Source organism: Stenella coeruleoalba (genome assembly GCF_951394435.1).
Source record: "Stenella coeruleoalba genome assembly, chromosome: 1".
Lineage (NCBI taxonomy): Eukaryota > Metazoa > Chordata > Mammalia > Artiodactyla > Delphinidae > Stenella > Stenella coeruleoalba.
Genome location: NC_137169.1, coordinates 26,430,880 through 26,453,079, shown reverse-complemented (window position 1 = coordinate 26,453,079; position 22,200 = coordinate 26,430,880). Strand labels below are relative to the sequence as shown.

At 47.0% G+C, this 22,200-nt stretch overlaps 1 protein-coding gene across 1 annotated transcript in view; it reads left to right on the top strand.

The window, feature by feature from the left end:
• Positions 1 to 22,200, top strand: part of CSMD2 (CUB and Sushi multiple domains 2) — a 668,360-nt gene that overhangs the window by 518,204 nt on the left and 127,956 nt on the right. The window contains exons 29-32 of the mRNA XM_079924609.1: positions 3,082 to 3,269; positions 13,805 to 13,999; positions 15,057 to 15,173; positions 18,043 to 18,156. Of these exons, the coding sequence (XP_079780735.1) occupies positions 3,082 to 3,269; positions 13,805 to 13,999; positions 15,057 to 15,173; positions 18,043 to 18,156 (614 nt within the window). The remainder of the gene's footprint in view (positions 1 to 3,081; positions 3,270 to 13,804; positions 14,000 to 15,056; positions 15,174 to 18,042; positions 18,157 to 22,200) is intronic.

The following is a 22,200-nucleotide window of genomic DNA, read 5'->3' as shown; positions in this document are numbered from 1 at the left end:
ATAGCACTTCCCATGCTTTATCCTTTTCATCACTCCCTCCATCCTTCCTCTGCTTCTCCCCTTGGTTTTGTGGACTTACTTCCCACTGGCCCTCCAGCTCCTTCTGGGACTTTGTGGCTTCTTTTTCATGCCCTTTGCCAGGCTCTGTCACAGATTCCTTGTCTTCTCGCCACACCTCCTTCCTGGACAAGCTCATCCTCTCCGATGCTTCACTCTCCTCTTGTAAACTGGAGACTCCCCTCTACCACCCGCCCAAACTCTCTTGTAGGCTGCAGACTCCATAGCCAACTGTTGGATGGTCTCTGTCTGATACCTGCAGGCTCCTCAATTACAACACATACAAAACTAAGCCTCCTGCTTCTCCCCACAGATGAGCTCTATTCTGAAACTGGGGGAGCAGCCCCGTCATCCACCTTCACTGCTCCTTCTGTTAGAGGCCGAGGCATGAGCCTCTGCTGCCTTAACCTCAGATTTTCCCTTCTTCTGCATTCCCCCGGCTGCTGGCTTGGTTGAAGCCCTTATTGCTTTCTGTCTGAATTACTGCCATAGGCTCCTAACGGGTTCCTCCCCATCTTTGCCTCCCGTGCCAATCTCGTCTTTAGCTAGCTGTCAGTGTGATGTTGACCCTGGAAAACGCTGAAATATACGCCTCACTTTCCATTTTAACATACGGTAATATACGACTCAGCAGTAAAAAGAAACGAACTACTGACACATGCAACAACGTGGATGAATCTCAAAATCTCCCGCTGACTGATACAAGACACACCAGAGTACATAATGTATGATTCCACTAATATGAAATTTTAGGATCAGCAAAACGAATCGAGGTGATAAAAATCAGTTCAGTGGTGTCTTCTGGGGGCGGGGATGGGAAGGGGCACCTGGGAAATTTGGAGGATGGTGGAAACCTCTGGATCTTGATATCCATGTGTCAAAACTGAGAATGATTTACTTTAGAGCTGATTATTTCATGGTGTATAAATTATACCTCCGTTCAAAAACAAAGAAACAAATGTATCCTTTATTTCTGAATCCTATAATGGCTCCTTCTTCTCTATAAATTAAGGTTCCAAACCTTTTGCTTGTTCTGTTTTGCTGATTTTTTTTTGGTCCAGTCTTTTGAGTTTCATTCCAAGCCATGTGGCCCCTGCCTACCTCTCCCCTCAGATCCCCCACCCAGTCCTAACCCCACCCCGTCTAACCCCTGGGCTTCAGACCAAACTACTCACAGTCTCCAAAATCATTTCATGCCTCGTGACTTTGCTTCTGCTTCTCCCTTCATAGCGACTTCCTTTTCCCTCCTTGTCCAATCGCTGAGGGTCTTTTAATGCCCAAGACAAGCTTCGTTCCCATCCTCCCCCACAAACCTGGTGCTGTGTTCCCACATGCCTGTACAGACTTTAGACTTTGCTGTCCTCACGTCTGTCATTTCCTTCAGATCCGTCACCATCTTGAAGAAAGGATGCATTCCTGTATCCTAGGCACCTTGCACAGTGCCTAGCGTACTGAGGGTGCTCAGATAAAACCTGATGATTGATGGAGGGCAGGGGCAGATGGAAGGCATTTTGGAAGTGATGGAGTCATAATTTGTGACCCAAATTGACCCACTCCCAAACCCTTCCCTGGTGCCCTTTGAAAGAGTCAATGAAGCGGCTGAACTATGGGAGCCAGAAGACCATAGACCCAGCAATGGTGGGGTGACCCTGCAGCTGACACCAGTGTGAGAGGGTGCTGTGTAGGAGCGAGGCCAGTGCACACCTGGCTCCACCTCCAGTCCTCCCAGATCCCCATCCTGTCTCTCTGCAGCCCTACCCCTTTTGTCCTTGATATTTCATGGCCTCATCTCTCTGCCATGTCTTAGCTAAAGGGTAGAACCGCCATTTTGTTCTCAGTCCTGCCAAGTGGAGTGTCTGAGTATCCTAGCCCTTGGTTGGGCTATGAACCAGTTTGCATCAGAACTCTATTCTCTGCAAACTCATTTACTTCTGTTGTTTCCATCTTTACACCCTTGATTGGCACCAATTGCCTTTGTTGGATGTACACCCAAGAGCGGCACCGCTGCATCGTAGGGCACGCATATGTTCAGGCCTAGTAGATACTGCAAAACAGTTTTCCCAAGTGGTTGAACCAATTTACACTCCCACCAGTGGGATATGAGCATTCCAGTGGCTCCATGTTCTTGCCAGTCCTTAGTGTTTTCCATCATTTTCATGCTAACCATTCCAATAGGGCAAATTACACTCAAAAACTCTAATATTCAATTTGCTAAGCTGAGACAGTTTGTAAAATGAGTTTTTTCCTAGACTAAGGTCAGGATTGCTGAGAAAGAGGCATACCTGTGAGAGCCAGGAGTGGGATGGGAGCAGATCCTGAGGAGAGCTGAGAACCAGCCCCAGGGTGAAGGAGTAAAGTGAGGGTCCTTCATCAGAATAGGCCCCTTCCTGCCTGGGAATGGCTCGTGGCGTGGCTCTTTCCCCTCAGAAAAGGGGGTGCAACGTGGACAGTATAAAGACATTAGAGGCAGGTAAGAGACCTGGGTTCTGAGCACTCTGTGTGTAGAGCTGGTAACTGATTTTCCCTTCTGTGCACAGCGTAGTAAATATAGACAACAGTATTGTGTTATCATCATCAAACTCGCTAATAGGCTAGATCTTAACCATTCCAACCACTAAAAAGAAACGATAATTATGTGATGTGTCAGAGGTGCTGATTATTGCTACAGTAGCAATCATGCAACAATGGACAAATGTATCCAATCAACATGTTGTGTGCCTCAAATTTACGTGCCATGTCAAATATATTGCGATTTTTTTAAATATTTTAGCTCCAGCTAAAATAGGTTTTCAACTCCAGCTTTCTGGACACCGATGCTAGAATCTGGTTCCTCCGCCCGAGGCTGCCTTATCCACCTTCTCTCCCTATTGGGAGGTCACGGGGGCTTCATCCTCCCCCTCCCCACCAGTAGGTCTTGGGTTGGGCGCTGGGGGGATGGAGGCCCTGTCCTTCGGTCGAACCCGAGGCCAGTACCGTCTTTATTTGACCTTAGTGGGATGGGGGCGGGATGTTTTTGTTCCCCAGCTTTAACTTGGAGCCTGGCTATGACTTCCTCCATATCTACGATGGACGGGACTCTCTCAGCCCCCTCATAGGAAGCTTCTACGGCTCCCAGCTCCCAGGCCGCATCGAGAGCAGTAGCAACAGCCTCTTCCTCGCCTTCCGCAGCGATGCGTCAGTGAGCAACGCCGGCTTCGTCATCGACTACACAGGTGAGGGCCCTGGGAGCAGAGGTGACGAGGGCCCTGGGAGCAGAGGTGACGAGGGCCCTGGGAGCAGAGATGACGAGGGCCCTGGGAGCAGAGGTGACGAAGGCCCTGGGAGCAGAGAGAGATGACTGAGAGCAGGGCTGGCCAAACCTGGCCAGGGATGGGGAAGGTGTAGTGTGGCGAGGAGAGCATTGGATGGGATCACGGGGAGCCCGCTGCCACCTGCAGAGCCCCCGCCTCTCTGCGGCCCTCTGGGTGGCTTAGTCCCTCACACCCAGGTGCCCCAGGCCTGGGAGAAAAGGGGCCTCACGTTCTCCTGGCACCTCATTTCTGCTTCCACATCACTACTCCCCTTCGCTCCTTGTTCTATGAGGATCATGCCTAGGTCTTCTTGAGTCTCAGAACCTCAGCTCGTGCCATCAGCTGACATCTTTGTTGCCACGCCCCTGCATTTGCTGAGGGTTCTGATATGAGGCTCAGTCCTCCCCTCTACCCCAAAGCATCCCACCCTCCTGGATAACTTCAGCACCCATGTGGACAGCCCATCCAGCTCCTGGGGGCACAGTGCCTGGACCTTTGTCCCAAGGCCATGCCTCGGCTATCCTCTAGCTCCTTGTCATAGACTGAATGCTTTCTGATACTTCCTGATCACATTTTCTCATCCCTCCAACTATCCCATCCTTTTATTCTCATTCTGCTTTTAGATTAATGAAGGCAAGATGAAGAGTGTGGGGTCGAGAGCCGAGGGTGCCGAATTTTTTCTTAAAGGGCCAGGCAGTAAATAGTTCAGGCTTGCGAGCCACGCGGTCTGTCTCGGTTCCTCAGCACTGCCCTTATAGCATGAAAGCACCCAAAGGCTGAACAGAAAGCAACGGGCGTGGCTGTGTTCTAATAACAATTTGCTTACAGAAACAGGTCTTGGTCCTGCCCAGTCAAGAGCATGGACACATCAACTGGGTGCACAGCTCGCGTTTGTTGTGTGGCCTGGAGCAAGTTATTTAACGGCTCCGAAACGCCATCTCTTCATCCGTAAGATAATGGTCGAATAATTCCTACAGCACAGAAACATAATTGATGAGTCCACGCATTAAAGCCCTTGGTCTGGGCTCCGGCACCTTCCAGACATTTTGTAATGTTCACATGGTAGCAGCAGCAGGAGTATTCCAGGCTCTCGAGCGCTCCGCTTTCTTCTACTCTGCCATTCTCTCTTAGACCTTTTCTTCTTCTCTAACAAGCCCAGGCCCCGTTATCCAAATCCCAGCTCCATTGTTGGCTTGATTGGTGATCTTGGCAAATTATTATCTCTTGGAACCCATTTCTCCGTCTATAAAATGGTGGTAATAATAGTTACATTGCAGAAGGTATGTTATACGTATAAATGAAATGTGTGAGGATAATGCCCGATATGGACTAAAACACTCTAGATCCTGTTGAGATGATCGATTTTATTATTGCTACTGTAACCCAGGTTCACCCAGGCCTCATCAGCCTGTGTGTACAAATGGGGTCACAGTACCAGTTAAAATTAAAAAGCTCCCGGCTCATGTCCCCCACTTGCATAATGTGGGACCTCAGCAACCTTTTAAAGTGTCCCTTAATTAAATATTTGTGGCAACTCCTGGGAATATCTCACACGAGCTCACAAACAATCCCAGTCATAACGGTAGTTAACTTAGCGCCTGCCAGCTGCCAGCACTGTCCTGAGCAGTTCACATCCATCAACTCACCGAAATCCTCGTCACTCTCCATCGCTTGCTGTGTGTCAGATACAGTTCTAGAAGGTGCTTGGTGTGCAAGTTAGAGAATGTTTTGCCTGTGGTCATCTTTTCTCAGGGGCTGGCCTGGGAAGTGGCTACTTTGCCATCCTGTCTTCCTCAGACACCTGCGATTCGATAAACCACCTGTACTCAATCTCCACACGCTGATGTCAGAACAAACACAGTCACGAGTTGTGGGATTCTATCCGAAGGCATGACTTAGACTCAGCCTGGGAACCCCATTGCTCCGCCCACCACCGTCCCTACTGCCGTAACATCATCATCATTTTATTATTATTCATCTCTTTAATCACGCTCTCATCAGTCCCCTCAATTTTCCTGCCCCCCGATCCTTCCAATGCCTAAACCTTGCACAACTGCGTCTTTTATTAAATGCACACTCAAGTGGCTGAGCACAGCCAGAAGTCGCACAAACGTGGCACTTGGAGCCACCACAAGTGATATCCTTTAACCCCAGCCAGGCTTAGCAATGACCAGAGCCACACCTGACTCGTCCCACCTGGGTCTTCTACATCACTTTTACCCCAGATGTCACCACTTCCAGCCTCTTACAAGATGACTGCATTTCATCATCCCTGGTTACAGTGGCCACTGGGCAGAAACTCCCTCAGCTTCCTCCCTGGTCGCCTTCTTCCTGGCAAACTGGCTGTGGCCACCTCTCCCCCAGGTCTTCTCCATGAATCCATGTGCTGGAGCTACACTTCTAGGTCCTCTTTCCCAAAGAAGCCCCTTCCACGTTCAGCTGTTGGCCCAAGACCATATCTAGAGGGGTCCTCAGATCCAACACGCAGCTCCAGAGAATAAAGCCTTCCGGGCTGCCATCTGAACCAGGCAAGCAGCTGAAGGAGGCCAATTACTGGGGAGAGGGGAGGGGGAGGCACAACCCCCCCACGCACCCTCTACCACCTTATGAGGATCTGTGGTACAAGTGCCAAATAAATGTGTCTGCTTGGGGTGGGAGGTACCTGGTGAGAACTGGAGCTGCCCTCCTTCCTTCCTTCTCCTAACATGGGTGATCCCTCTACTATGTCCCTAGCCTTTGGTCAGGTAGCCCATTTGATGGAGCCCAGGGACACCCTGTCTTACCCCGTGGTCTCCTTCTCCGTATCGCAGGATCCCTGGATTCCTGGAATGGGTCTACTCTGCTACTGGATCCCAAGTTCTAGACGATATTCAGGTTCAATATCTGTATAGGGGAAACTGCCATCACTTATCACCTGTGCGGCCTTAAACAAGTTACCTAACTTCCCTGACATCCCTTCCTTGTCTGTCAAAGAGGGACGGTGACACCATAGGAAGGGGTTGTTGTGAGGGCTGGTCAATAGTCACAGCACCTAGCAGCGTGCCCCATACCAGTAGGTAGTTGTCACATACTTTGATCCAACTTCTTCCGTTCCATTGCCTTTTTTCCTGGGTGATGGCTACTTCATTCGTCCTGCCCTTGTTTGGAAGGGAAAACCTCTCTTCATGGGGCTAGCCCAGTAGAATGAAGTAGATTTTCTTTTCTGTTTATTGAAGATATAAAGTATGAATATGATGTTTTGTACACACACATATATATATGGGGGTGTGGGATTTATATATATACGTATATATATATATATATATATATATGAGTGTGGGAAATATATGAATATTCGTGATGTGTGTGTATGTGTGTCCTGTATACTTCTCCAATCCATGGCAAAGAATTTAGACACTGTACTCCCTGCGAGTCCATAGAACACCCTGGATTGAGACGGTAGCCCATGGAGGACTTACACACTGAGGCAGGTGTGGATTCTTAGGAAAAGAAGAATTGACCTCCTCTATCTAGAAGCCATCTTCTGTCCAAAGGCAGAGAGATCCAGGGCTCCACGAACGCTGAGGATCTGGGTCTCCTAGGAGCTGTGGCTTCTAGGGTTCTCCTCTGGGAGGTGTTTGAGGACCGACTTGGAGAGGTGTTGCCAGACTCAGCTGGGCTTAGCCCAGTGAAAACCACTCTCTGACCCAGGTCAACTCCTCCTTTGACCCAAGGTGAACAGACCAGGAGCCTTTCCCCATTTCCCACCAGCTTCCCAAGGGGGAAGCAGAAAGAGTTTCATCCCATCTTAGTGAGGGATCACTTAGTTCATATCAAGAAACTCACTCAGACCAACTTAAGCAGAAAAAGGAGCAACTTATTATAAAAAAATGTGAAAAACAGAAACACTTAAACCAAGTTGAGACAAAAAGAAGACTTTATTATAAGAAAACAACTAACAGCCAAACTGATTTAAGCTAAAGAGCGTTCTGTATTTTAACAATACAGATGATAAACACTCACTCTCACTTAACACCGAAAGGGAATACATTTTTAGAATACAAAAGCCCAAGGACAGGATGACCTCCCAAGGGGATTACAATCAGGATGGGAAAATCGGAGGTTGAAATCACCCTCCTCCATCTCCAGGGCCACTCTGTCTCCTCCCTGCTCCTTTCTGAGTACATGCTACATTCGCCTTTCTCTGCAGGTCAATTTTCATTGCTTCTCCATTCTCCTAGGACAGTAGGGCTGCCTCACTCTTGGCTTTGAATTACTTCCCAGTTTGTAGCGCAACTCCAGATCCCAAAGGACCATCAGATTGACAAGCTTAAGTCAGGTATCCACTGAGTGGTGTCATTAGGTGGATTAGGTGGTGGATTAGGCTTTTGCATAAGGGGCAAAGGCAGATCAGGCATTTTGATTCATTTGGTCACGCAATAATATTTATTGAGCACCTACTATGTGCCAGACACTGTTATAGGGGCTAAGAACAGAGCAGGGAACAAAACAAAGTCCCGGCCTCCATGGAGTTCACATCCTAGACCGACAGGCATTTCTACTACAAATGGGATGTTGGAAGCCCACCTGATTACAAGGCAAAGATGGATGGGTGGGGTGGATTTGTAGATGTCTCTGTTCCGTTGCTCCTGGAAGGTGGCTGTGCTGTGTTAGTCATCTCTGAGCAGGCCTTCTAAGAGATGATTCTGAATGCAGTCATGTCAACTGTGGATTTCTATTACACCATGCTCTGGCACACTTCTCATCTGAATGCAGCCTCCTGGGTAGTTTTACCCTCTGCTAGAAGGATGCAAAGGGAAGGAGGAGGATCCTGTCTTTTGAACACAGTTATTAAAAATGAGTCCCAGGGAAGTTTAGTGTCTTTTTTCAGGCCAGAGAAACCAATAGGATGGGTGGGAGGGACCTTTAGTCTTATCTTGCAGCAGGTGTGGTAGCCTCCTCTTGGGGAGGGAGGGGCAGGCTAGGACATCCATACACGTGTCTGGTAACCATTCATTCATTCAACAAATGCTTATTAAGCTCCTACTTCATGCCATGCCCTGTGCTGGATTCAGAGGACACAGAGGTGAACAAAAGTGTCAGGGTCCCCACCCGAGGGGAATGTAAAGGTGAGTGAGGGAAACAGACAGTAAATAAGGAGACGAACAAGAAGCGAGAAGCGTAAGTTAGGAAAGAGCAAACTATCCTAAGAAAGAGAAATGGGGAGCCCACTTCAGAATGGCGAAGGCCTCGCCAAGCAGGTAACACGTGAACAGAGACCTAAAGCTTGAGAAGAAGCCCCCTGTGTAAGGGCGAGAGGGGGAGGGTTTCAGACAGAGGGATGAAGAGCTCAAAGCAAGTGTCAGAGAATCTGAAATAACTCAGGAGAGGCCAAGATGAGTCGACTTTTACTGAAAGGTACTAAAAGGTACCTATTTTCTCTTTCAAGCCCTTGGAAGTAACACTGTAGGCCGAGGAATTACCACCGGCTTTCCACATCTGCTCCTGCCATGACTACTCCCACCACCCAGCCCTCCCATGGTCTGTCTTTCTAAATTCAAGATCTCTTCATTTATGCTTATTTCAAAGTAACACATGTTTGTTGGAAAAATTCAAATAATACAGAAGCATATAAACTGTGCTCTAAAAACTTAACATCTCCCAATACTACCATCCCCTGAAGTACCAGTGTTAATGGTTTGTTACCTCATTCCAGATGTTTTATATACATATAAATAACGTACATTCTATACCAGAGGTTGGCAAACTTTTTCTGTGAAGGACCAGAGAGTAAATATTTTTAGCTTAGCAGACCAGATGGTCTGTGTTGCTATCAATTCTGCTGTTGTAATGCTAAAGCAGACATAGACGACATGTTAAACAAACGGGTATGGTTGCGTTCCAGTAACACTTTATTTACAAAAGCAGGCAGTGAGTCAGTGGACAGTAGTTTGCAGATCCCTGTGCTATATGAATGGGGATCACACCACATATACTAATCTGTAACCTGGGTTGGCTTTTTTTTGTTGTTGTTGTTTTGTTTTGTCTTGGGTTTTGCCCAGCAATAGATCTTGGGCATCTTTCCATATTAGTAGTCAAAGACGTTTGCTATTCTTTTCAAAGGTGGCTTATATTTCAGTGGATGGCTCTAATCCAACCTTTGTAACAAGTTCCTTACTGTTTGGGTTGTTATTTTCAGTATTCTGCTGTTACGGTGTTTGGAAACGGGCCTTATCTATTAGGACAAAAAGAATCTAGTTCTTTTTATTTTCCCATTTTGGAGGGCTTGGGGCTTATTTATTATTATCATCATGCTGTTTTAGTCATTTAGTTTTATCATTCACAGCTGAGCCCCGGTTTGGCAGCCTGAAGACCTGATTTTGGTTTTAATTCTACCTCTTAATAGTTGAATGGCTTGGAAAACTCATTTAGCCTCTCTGATCACCACATTCCTCATCTATAACCGGAACAGAAGCATACCTGGCCCTGCCTGCTTCAAAGGCTATTGTGAGACACAAATAAGATAACAGATTGGAAAGTGCTTTGAAAATTACGAAGTGATATTCCTGTGTAAGGGGCTATCGTCATTATCATTAGCCTTGTCGTTATTATTAATGTGATGATGCTTGGAATGATGAGCTTTTCTTGCTCTGACATGTGAGCCATGGTAGAATAGAATCTGTGGTCGGATCATTGATGTGGTTGTTGATTTTCTAAGCCCGGAGTTGTTCAGCCAATCAACTCAGCATCCATTTATTAAGCCCCTATTATGTGCCAGATAGAGCCCTAGTGCCAAGTTCTGTGCTAGTTGCCAGGGTCATGAGAAGAATAGATGATTGATTTCTGTCCTCCAGGAGTTCAGAACCCACTAGAAAGAAATACCCTTAGACAACCTACCAAGATAATCAAAAAAAGAGAAATGGAATTCTGCCAGAGAGAAGGCAACGTTCGGGACACTGGCTCAGGAGAGGGTGGCACTGAAAAGTGTAGGAGTTTGCCACACAGAGAAGGGAGGAAAGGACTTTCTGACACAGTGTAAAGTTCGGGGCAGTCATACCCAGCTGGGTACGCTAGTGTGCCAGGTACCCAAAAGCACAGTTGTTTATATGAGGTCGAAGTCTATTCTTCTTCCTGTAAAAGAAATCTGGGTATTGTCATCCAGGGCTGTCGAAGTGGCCCCGCCTAGGCTCCCCTTGTCTTTCTGCTCTACCCTGCTGCGTGGTTCCCATCCCCAGGGTTATCTCAGCATCCAAGGTGGTGGCTGGAGGTCCAGCCATCATGTCTGAGTTCCAAACTGTGGGAAGGAGGAAGGGAGGAAAGAAGGAAGGATCATTGAGCATTCTCTCACCTGAGTCACCTTCCCTTAAGCAGCCTTTCTAGAAGTCCCACACGTATCCATTTAAGAAATATTTATTGAGTGCCAATCATATGCCCGGCACTGGACCACAGCAATGAACAAGACTGGAAAAGTGCCTTCGTGGAACCTACATTCTAGTGGAGGGAGATAGAGAAAATAAGGTAGCTATCTGGTGCAGGAGATAATATTGACCTCAGTGCAGAGAAATAAAACAGAGAAGGGTGATGGGGAGTGTTGGGGAGAGGAACATCACAGCTGTGAAGAGCTGATCAGGGAAGGGTCATTGAGCTGAGTCCTAAAAGAGGTAACAGGGGAGCCGTGCGGATGGGGAAATGTTCTGTACACAGAGGTCAATGTGATTGGAGCAAAGCTAGCAAAGGGACAATAGGAATCAAGGTCATAGAGGGGAGGACTGGGGCAGAAGGTACAGGGCCTTGTAGACTTGTAAGGATTTGGGCTTTTACTCTAAGTGAGATGGAAGGCAATGACCTGACCTGACTGTGTTTACTTCTCTTTGGCCAGATCTAGCTGCCTGGGGGGCTGGAAGGTATCTATCTTAGCTGGGGCTTTGATACTCTGGATAAAAACCTGGGTTCCATTATAAGGATGAAGTGGGGGGATGGATATTGAGGGCCACAGCTTGTTCTGCCTCTTATGAGCTATGTGAACTTGGTTCCAAGTTATTTAATTTTTCTGACCTTCAAATAAGATCTGACCCACTCTGAATTTATAAAAAAGACAGATGAAATAGAAGACCTGGTGACACTTCCCTGTATCTCTGCAATTCACAAATGGGCCACCCAATGGTCAGTTGCATTCTGGCCAGAGCCACTACGCTTTGGGGCAGGACAGATTTGATGTGGGGGACAAGGTGATACATCACAGGGCACATGAGGAAACCACTGAGGGGTCCTCTGTTAGGTGAGGAGCCATTTTCTGGGTCCCACTTGAGTTTAAATTTAGTAATGTATCCAGGACTGCTCCATCCTAAATAAGCTCTAGGCAAAAGCAAAGAGCAGGGCCATCCCACCATCAGGGCGCAAATGCAGGTGTCTAGACTTGACGGAATCACAGACTCAGAGTCCCATCCCATCAGTCAACGGGCTGATCGGCAGCTGAGCAACACCCTCACGGCTATGACTGCCTCTTATACACGCAGCTTAAAGGTACCCAGGTGACAAGGACAGACCTCAGCAAAATTCCTCCTGACCTGTTCATCTCTGGACTCTGATCCCTTGTGTTCTGGGTCTTTCCTCCTTAAATCTGCTCTTTGAATTTCTGGTTCCTTCTGCAAGGGCTGTCGGCACCTCTTTGTGAATCCCCATCTCTAGACCCTTCTGCAGCGTAGCCTCCAGGGTTTCGATGGTATCCTGATACTCTCTTGCATTCTCCTGACACTGCCCAGCCCTGACGACAGGCCTCTTGACCATCAGTGGTTCGGGAACAAGGAGGATGAGGAAAGGCAGCAGTGGATGGATGTGAACATTGGCTCCCAAGAGCTGTCCGGGATTTCCAGCTGCTGGGGAGGGAGGCTGTGCAGTGAGTGTCCTTCTCCAGAGACTTGGAGCCCCAGCTAATACTCTCAGTGGCTCAGGCAGCATCAAGTTCACTGTTGTCCAGTGCCCAGGGACAGAGTGGATGCAGCGTAGGTGCAGCCATGGTATGCCTGATTGGGAAGACACATAAGCATCAGTAGTCAAACGGAAAATTACTGCTGTTTTAATAAGCTGGCAAACGCTCAGCACCCCAATGCAAAGCCCTGGAAAACTGCATTGGAGATCTGGACTCATCCCAGAGGCTAAAATGGGGTTTCCTACTTTCTTCCTAAATCTAAGTATCAGTACCCATAGAGTCAGAAGTGCATGCAAGGTACGGCTGTAACAGCCTGCGAAGCTGGTATCAGCTCCACCTACCTACCCAGCAGCAACACCGCTCTCAGCAAAAGAAAGAGAAGAGAAAGCATCTCCCAAAGCGTCCCTGCTTCCCACACAGACAGAAAACCAGGAGGCCGCCATGTTGAGGGTGTCCCACACAGACGGAAAACCAGGAGGCCGCCATGTTGAGGGTGTCCCACACAGACGGAAAACCAGGAGGCCGCCATGTTGAGGGTGTCCCACACAGACGGAAAACCAGGAGGCCGCCATGTTGAGGGTGTCCCACACAGACAGAAAACCAGGAGGCCGCCATGTTGAGGGTGCAGGATCAAAGCTGAGCAAAGGTGGACTGTGCCTACGCCCTGACCTTCACGACAGGGACCCGTCACTACTGAGACACGATCCTAGGACTGTCATCTCCCACCGGTCAGAGCAGCACGTGCCTCCCGGCGGGAGGAGTGAATCAGGGGTGAAGGACAGCCTCAAAGGTGTAGCCGCAACTCCCTCCTTCGTGCGTCAGGGCAAGAATGTGGGGAGAAGAAGGGAGATTGCACTCTCCAAGATGACTTCCAGCCCTAGTTTCTTTTTTTTTTTTTTTAATTTTTAATTTAATTTTTATTTTGTATTGGAGTAGAGTTGATCTACAATGTTGTGTTAGCTTCAGGTGTACAGCAAAGTGATTCAGTTATACATATATCCATTCTTTTTCAGATTCTTTTCCCATATAGATTATTACAGAGTATTGAGTAGAGTTCCCTGTGCTATACAGCAGGTCCTTGTAGATGATCTATTTCACATGTAATAGTGTGTATCTGTTAATCCCAAACTCCTAATTTATCCCCCACCCCGAACCTTTCCCATTTGGTAACCATAAGTTTGTTTTCAAAGTCTGTGACTGTTTCTGTTTTGTAAATAAGCTCATTTGTATAATTTTTAAGATCCCACATGTAAGTAATATCATACAATATTTGTCTTTGACTTACTTCATTTAGTATGAAAATCTCTAAGTCCACCCATGGTGCTGCAAATGGCATTATTTCATTCTCCAGCCCTAGTCTGTAACCAAATTTAGAGACGTTTCCAGACCTGAAGAGAATACACTCATCGGCCCCAAATCTCCATGCGCTCTGTGGCTAATCAGAGTCAGGGTCTCCCCATAGGTGCTGTGCCCTGGGATTAGGCCACTTATGAGCTCTCTGTGTATATGTGTCTGTGTGTGTATATACGTGTTTGTTTGTTTTTTCCAGAAAACCCACGGGAGTCATGTTTCGATCCTGGTCCCATCAAGAACGGCACGCGAGTGGGGTCCGACCTGAAGCTGGGCTCCTCCATCACCTACTACTGCCAGGGGGGCTATGAGGTGGAGGGCTTCTCCACCCTGAGCTGCATCCTGGGGCCTGATGGGAAGCCTGTGTGGAATCATCCCCAGCCAGTGTGCACAGGTGGTGGAGCCCAGGGCTGTGGTGGGGGGAACTAGGGAATGCCAGAGGCAGAAGGGGCTGGAGGCTAGGGGAAGGGGCAGGCAGGACATGGGCCTCACAGGAGGGCTCCTTGGGTTCGCCATGAATGAGAAGGGCTGGAAATTCCCCAGGTGTACCAGTCCCAGTCTCATTCCTCTCTCTAAATTCCCCAGGTGTACCAGTCCCCGTCAATGTGTCATGTCTCTCAGATCACATAGTGTCCTCACCCCCACTCCAACAGATGTCCTCAGCGGTGGCCTGAGGCATGCCAGCAGCCCACACCATGGAGAGGGGAATCTAAAAGTGACCCTGAGATTGTTCCCAGTCCTAGGGGAAATCACTGAGGGTTCAGATGTGTAAAACTAAGACCAGCAGGGTGGGCTGACTCCAAGGGCAGCTGGGTTAGCCATGGGGTCTTGACAAAAGGGATCGGATGGAGTGCCGGAACTTCAGGAGCATGGCGGCCACCTAAGTTGAAAAGTAAAGAGGCCCCTTTGCCCAGGTGGGAGAGGCTGGCTCTGAGGTCCACCCCTCGTGGGACTGGGACCATGGCTGGGTCGCGTGAGCTGTCTGCTCCCAGTGGGCTATTCTGGGCAAACCTCTGCTCCTTAGTCGTGCAGACACTAAGTGTCCAGGTGCAGACATCAGCCGTGGGGTGGCAGACTATCTCCGGGTCCCACCTGTAGGCAGAAGAGGTTCCTAAAGTGCTCCCCAAGGCTGGGCCTCCAGGGACCAATACCAGTGTCACTAGTTAGAAGCCAAGGACTGGCCGGCACCCAGGAGGGCCCTTGATAGCATCGGGGGTGGTGGGGGGTTTCAGGCCACGTGCCAGGCCAGGGATGGATGTCTTTGGGCAGGGCGGGGCGGGGCAGGGCAGGGCATGTCCCCAGAATTCCCCTCCTCCACATTAGTGGCTTCAGACCTCAGAGCAACCCCACCAGGGCCAGAAGGTCAGGCTGAGAGAGAGCAGAGACGGAGGGTGGACAGCTGATGAGAGGCCCATGAGGTCACCTGGCCCTCTACCTGATTTCTTTTTCAGCCCCCTGTGGGGGACAGTATGTGGGTTCAGATGGAGTGGTCTTGTCCCCTAACTACCCCCAGAACTACACCAGTGGACAGATCTGCCTGTATTTTGTCACCGTGCCCAAGGACTACGGTATGGATTTTGTGTATATTTGTTTATGTTTTCCAGCGCCTTCCAATTCCACTCCAAATTGTTTCCACTCCTGTCGTGCCAATGGGCCGAGCAGTCTCCCTCAGAGGACAGCTGCGTGCCGTTGCTCTGCAGTGGGCTGTAGAGTACACTCCTGATACACACGGGAGGAAGGGACCAGTGAGACCTGCTGGAACCAAGGGCGGGGTGGTTAGGGAGGGACCAGCCGGGACAGAGGGAAGGCAGGGTGCACCGGGGGCTCCCTAGCCCAGCCCGGGTCTGCAGAGAGGTGCTGCAGACCCAGGCCGACTGGGAACCCAGGGGAGGGTGGCGGAGGGCCAGGAAGAAGGAAAGGAGTGGGACTGAGCTGGACTTGAACGTACAGGTGAGGGAGCTGGGCGCCCCATCATTCCACTGTTCCGTCTGTGCGCGGGAGCCTGGTCCAGCAGCAATTGGTAGGATGAGCAAGAAAAAAAGAGAGCAGCAGGTCAGGGCCCTGGAAAGGCAGAGAAACCTCCAGATTCCAAGAGGCCTCGGCAAAGAGAAGCCAGCCTTGTCACCTGGTTAGCAGTGGGACGGGTAAGAGCCCTGGCAGCTCTGGAGGATTCAGGAAGTTCCTGAGGGTCACAGGCTGGTTGTACCCAGGCAATCAGTGACTGGCCGGGCTGCTTTCTCCCTGGATCTCCTCTTTGTAGGAAGAGGAACAACTATTTCTAAACAGAGTTGGTGTTAGTGGGGTAAAGGTCATGTGTATATATCCTGACCATCTGAGATGGGGCATCCTGCAGAGAACCGGCTGCTTTTTCCAAAGAGATAGGATGGACCGAGCATGGGGCAAGGCCTGAACATTCACCAAACATTTATTAAGCACCTCCTAGGGACCTCGCACTCTGCTGGGAACCAGAGCTGCAGAGATGAGAGAGACGTGTTTTCTGCCCTCTGTAAATTCCCAGCCTCATCTTTACCCACAGCTCTTGCCGTCGGGCACCACTCCCACACCAGCACCTGCACACTCGTGTGCGTGGGCACACGCTCCCCGGCACATGCATGTGGCGGGAGCTTTGGACCTGTAGTATCACAGTTAGAAAAGTACTGAAAGGTTGTCCAGTCCCACCTGCCACCCAGAGCCGAGTCCTCGATAGCTGGGCTGCATATTGTACTTAATTCCTCCAGTAATAAAGAGCTCGCGCCTTTGCAGGCCGCCAGCCCCGAGGCTGGGCGGTTTCACTGAGCTGGACCCTGTATGTGGAGAGCTGATTCTAGGAGGCGTCGTGATCTGTCCCAAGCATCTTCTCTTTCTTACTGATGCCAAGCCCAGGGATTTAGGTGCAGATTTCTGCCTCAGGTCGGAAATACTTGTCCCCAGCCTGTGTCTCAGCCTTAACACCCTCTCCTCATAGATCTTTCTTTGATCCCCTATCTGAAGTGGACTGCCTTGCCTTATCACTTTTCTCGCACTGCCTCTAAAATTTAACACTATCTGAAATTATTTTGTTTATCTATTTGCTTAAGTGTGGTTTTTTTTTTCACTTTGGACTGTCTCTTCCCACTAGAATGCACACTGTGAAATCAGGAACCTTGCCCATCCTGTTCACCTCTGTAGGGGAGAGTGTGGAAATATCCCTGCCACCACCCCTCACGCAGTGCCCATTTTCAAGGCACCAAAACAGGCTCTCCCTCCTTCTCCTCTGCCCGTGAGTTGAGAGCTAAAAAGCTCTCACTCCACTCACTACTATACTCATCATTGCAAATGCTTTCTTTCCGCAGGCAGTCAACTCCGTGGCCTAAGTCCCTCCCAGCCTCAACACACACACACACACACACACACACACACACACACACACATGCACGCACACGCACACACATGCACATGCATGCACATCCGACTTCCTACATGCTCAAGGCTTAAGCCAAAATGAGAAGGGCTTACCCTGGTACTTGCTTTCAGATGCACCCAGCCAAATGGGAGACCGGGGCAGGCAGAATGTATCAGGGTCTGAAATGGAGCTGTGCCCCCCATGGCCCCGCAGGGTCAGTAACCCCAGCCCCTCCAGCAGTGACTGGCAGAGATGGGACAGTTGAGGAAAGACCCTGTGATAGCCATCAAAGGGCAGGGCCCTTAGGTCTTGTCTGAAAGGGGACTCCTCGAGGTCATGGTCCACCAGTTTTTCAACTCCCTCCCATGAGCTAGTTGAGTGGCCTTGGGGAACTCAACCTCTGAGCTTCAGTTTCTTTGTCTATAAAATCAGATATCTGGAAGAGTCAGCATTGAAGAAGATGACGTGCATGGCAAGCATGGTACCCAGCACAGAGTAGGTGTTCAATACATGTCATTTTGCCTCTGTCCTTGGATTAGCCAGAGGGAACTGAGGTAGAGATGTTTGCCTCTTCCATGGACAGTCGCTCCTTCCTCAGGAGAAGGCTGCTATTCAGCACCCTCATGCCTCTTAAATGTGTGGGATCTTGTATCCAGGGGATGCCCTCATTGGCTGGATCTTTGAAGAAAAAGTGAAGGAAAATACAGGGTCCTGAGGTCAACATGGAACACAGGGGAACTTACGGAAAGCTCTTCGGTTTCCTAGAGTAGCTACTGCCACTGCAACTTGAGAAAGGACTAGGGTTAGCCTGGCTGCTCGTGCAGTCCACAATGTCATCTTGACCTGTGTGGAGAATGCCAGCCCGACCCTTCCCAGGTCCCCGCATCCCTGTGCCCAGTGTCTAATCAGCCAGTGCAAAGGCTCAGCAAGCACTTAGCCCCATGAACCGACAACCTCCTCTGAGGTCGCCCTGCTCCTCCAGCTGTCCAGGGCTCCCCCCCAGCACGGCCGCCCAGCCTTGCCCCTGAGCTCTCTGCACCGTGTCTCCTCCGCAGTGGTGTTTGGACAGTTTGCCTTCTTCTACACGGCCCTCAACGACGTGGTGGAGGTGCATGACGGCCACAACCCGCACTCTCAGCTCCTCGGCTCCCTCTCAGGCTCCCACACAGGTACCCAGGGCTGGGCCAGCACGGTGAGGGTGGTGGGCGGGGCGTCGAGGGGAAGGAGGAGGGAGGCCCTGTGAGCAGGGCGTGGCCACGGGTGGAGCCACACCTTTGTGTTTGTCGTACGCTGCTGTCAGCTCCTGATGACACCACATAGAAGGAAGCTTCAGAGGCTACCCTCACCCCAAGCTGGGTCTACACCCCCCCAGTGGTATAGCATTCCCCTGTGGGTTGATATTGAGACCCAACCTGTTTTTCTAATGATAAACATGTTGCACTTTCATTGTAGAAAACTTAGCGGCAAGACAAATTAATTGTATAGAGAATTAAAATAAAAACCACCCCGAAAGAACCACTGAAAAGGTGGAATGTATTTCCTTCCAGTCTTTATATCTACTTGGACTTAATCTTTTACATTTTTTATTGAACACAACAATATACATATTTTTATTAAAATGTTCATTGTGAGCATTTCTTTTTTTATTTTCCTCTGTAATAGGATTTTTAAATGCTGCATAAAAGTCTATCATATAGTTATTTAAAATTTATGTAATGAATTCTCTATTATTGAACATTTAGATTGTTTTCTTATTTTTCACTCTCATGAATAGTAATTCAATATAGTATACATATATCTTTGTATACATCTCTATTACCTTAGAATATCTAGAAGTAGAATTGCTAAGTTAAAGGAAATGTGTGATCTTTAAGGCTTTTTATAATGATTGTCAAATATCGCTCCAGAAAGTTCTTACCATTTTGTTCACCAACAAATAAGAGGACATGTTTTTGCAGCTCAATAACAAAAGAACAAACAACCCAATCCAAAAATGGGCAGAAGACCTAAACAGACATTTCTCCAAAGTAGACATACAGATTGCCAGCAAACACATGAAAAGATGCTCAACATCACTAATCATTAGAGAAATGCAAATCAAAACCACAATGAGGTATCACCTCACACCAGTCAGAACGGCCATTATCAAAAAATCTAGAAACAATAAATGCTGGAGAGAGTGTAGAGAAAAGGGAACCTTCTTGCACTGTTGGTGGGAATGTAAATTGATACAGCCACTATGGAGAACAGTATGGAGGTTCCTTAAAAAACTAAAAATAAAACTACCATATGACCCAGCAATCCTACTACTGGGCATGTACCCTAAGAAAACCATAATTCAAAAAGATACATGTACCGCAGTATTCACTGCAGCACTATTTACAATAGCTGGGACATGGAAGCAACCTAAATGCCCATCGACAGATGAATGGATAAAGAAGATGTGGCACATATATACAATGGAGTATTACTTGGCCATAAAAAGGAACGAAACTGAGTTACTTGTAATGAGGTGGATGGACCTAGAGTCTGTCATACACGGTGAAGTAAGTCAGAAAGAGAAAAACAAGTACCTTATGCTAACGCACATATATGGAATCTAAAGAACCCATACTGATGAACCTAGTGGGAGGGCAGGAATTAAGACGCAGACACAGAGAACAGACTTGAGGACACAGTAGGGGAAGGGGAAGCTGGGACAAAGTGAGAGAGTGCCACTGACATATATACACTACCAAATGTAAAATGGATGTCTAGTGGGAAGCTGCTGCATAGCACAGGGAGATCAGCTCGGTGCTTTGTGACCACCTAGAGGGGTGGGATAGGGAGGGTGGGAGGGAGGCTCAAGAGGGAGGGGATATGGGGGTATATGTATACATATAGCTGATTCACTTTGTTGTACAGCAGAAACTAACACAATATTGTAAAGCAATTATACTCCAATAAAGATATTTTTAAAAAAGAAAGAGGGCATGTTTTATTCTCACAAAAACTAGGTAATTAAGAAAACAAAAACATCATCAGTTTGAAAAGTGAAAACAGTATCTCATTTTTTAATTTGCCTTTTTTTATTACAACTTAGGTTAACCTTGTATAATGTAATTATTGGCCCATGAATTTTTTATTTGTGAATTTACTTGTAAATTATTTTTGTATGTATTTAGTAGAGCTCCATATTATTAGAAGCTATATATATTACATGCCATAAAAACCTCTTATCTATAGTATATGCTATGAAAAACCTTCCCCTATAGTTTGTCGTTTGCCATTTAATTTTCTTCAGGTCATGTTTTAATGTCAGAAAATCTAAGTTTCCCATGATATTAAATCTATCAATGTTTTCTGCTATAGTTTTCTCCTCTACTTTTCTGCTGACTAAATAAATACTCCTCTGGGTTTTCCTTTACTTCTTTTTTAGTTTCATTTTTTCTTTTAATACCTTTGGAATTTATTTTGATTTATTATTTGAACTAGGGAACACCTAACCAACATCTTGCAAATTTAGTTAATCAGCTGTTCTAATGAAATTTTCAAATTGCCAGATTCACATATATTAAGTTTTTATAAAGTTAAAGGTATGTTTCTAGACTCCTCTGTTTATTCTTGTATCAGTATCAAAAAGCTTTAACTAGTGTAACATTATAATAATGTTTAACTCTATAATAATTTTAAATATATGGTTCTGTAAGTCCCCATTGCCATTCTTTTTTTTTTTTTGCGGTACACGGGCCTCTCACTGTTGTGGGCTCTCCCGCCGCAGAGCACAGGCTCCGGACACACAGGCTCAGCGGCCATGGCTCACGGGCCCAGCCTCTCCGCGGCATGTGGGATCTTCCCGGACTGGGGCACGAACCCGTGTCCCCTGCATCAGCAGGCAGACTCTCAACCACTGTGCCACCAGGGAAGCCCCCCATTGTCATTCTTGATTTTGAATTTTTTATTGATTATTCTTGCTTAATTTTGCTTCCAAATAACTTTTAGAAATATTATATCAAGTTAAAAAAAATTGCATTGGAATCTTCATTGGAATTCCATTAAACTTATAGATTAATTGGGGGAGAACTCACATGTTTATAATAGTAACTCTATTTCCCATTAGGAATATGGTATGTCTCTCTATTATCTTTTGAAAGAAACAAACAAAAAACACCTTTGGAAAGGTGCTATAATTTTCATTTAGGCAGTATCCATTTTCTGTTAACTTTATTTCTAGATATTTTGTGGAATTTTTGTTGCTGCTACTGTAAATGAGTCTGCCCCCGGCATCACCTGCCGGCCCCGCCATTATATTTTCTAAGTGGTCTTTGCTAGTATATTAGAAGACTGATATTTGGGGTATATTCATCTTGTAAAGTCATTGAATCCTCCATAATAATGCTAACACTGCCAACTGATTCTCCTGGGTCCTCTAGGCAAGAAGCAATATCATCTGAAAATACATTTGTCTCATTATTTTATCTCTTTTCAGTAGTTTTTCTTTTACTTTCTTCCATGGTTATTGGTCTAGTCAGGTATATTACCTTAACATCAATGTTAATATTTTATATGTCAGTAAAAAAATCTATTTTGTGATTCTTTTAAATGTAACACCATCGCTTACATAATATCCTATGATGATGTTTAATTTCTTTTGTATTAGTGGTTATACACATGAAGAACAAAATAATCTGAAGAAAAATAGGAGAGATGTCATGAAACAAAAGCAGAGGTTAATTAATTAGAAAATAATAACAAGCTCCACAGACTGAATGGTATATTCATAGTTGCCCTTCTCAGCTGGACCAGAGGTTTTATATTGTTTAGTTTGTTTCATTGTGTTGGCTTCATTCTGTTTTATATTCAACTTATCAATTCTTCTGTAGACTTTGTTATTGTTTTATAAGTAACTGAACGCCGCTTTTGTTTCATAACGTCTCCCCTTTTTTTCAGATTATTTTATTCTTCTTCTTGTAACTTTTTGAATTGAGAGTTTTGTTTATTATCTCTGTGTAATAAAGAAGCATGTTTACAGCATATATATATTCACCGCTAAGCATAGTTTTGGCTTCATGCCATAAATTTTGATATGTACTATTTTCATCATCATTACTTTCTAAATAATCCATGATCATGATTTAGTCTTTCTGCCCAAGAGTTGTTTAAGGATGTCTCTTCTTTTTCCCCAAGAACCTGGATTTTGTTCCCGTTACATTTAAACATTTGTGTTAATCTCT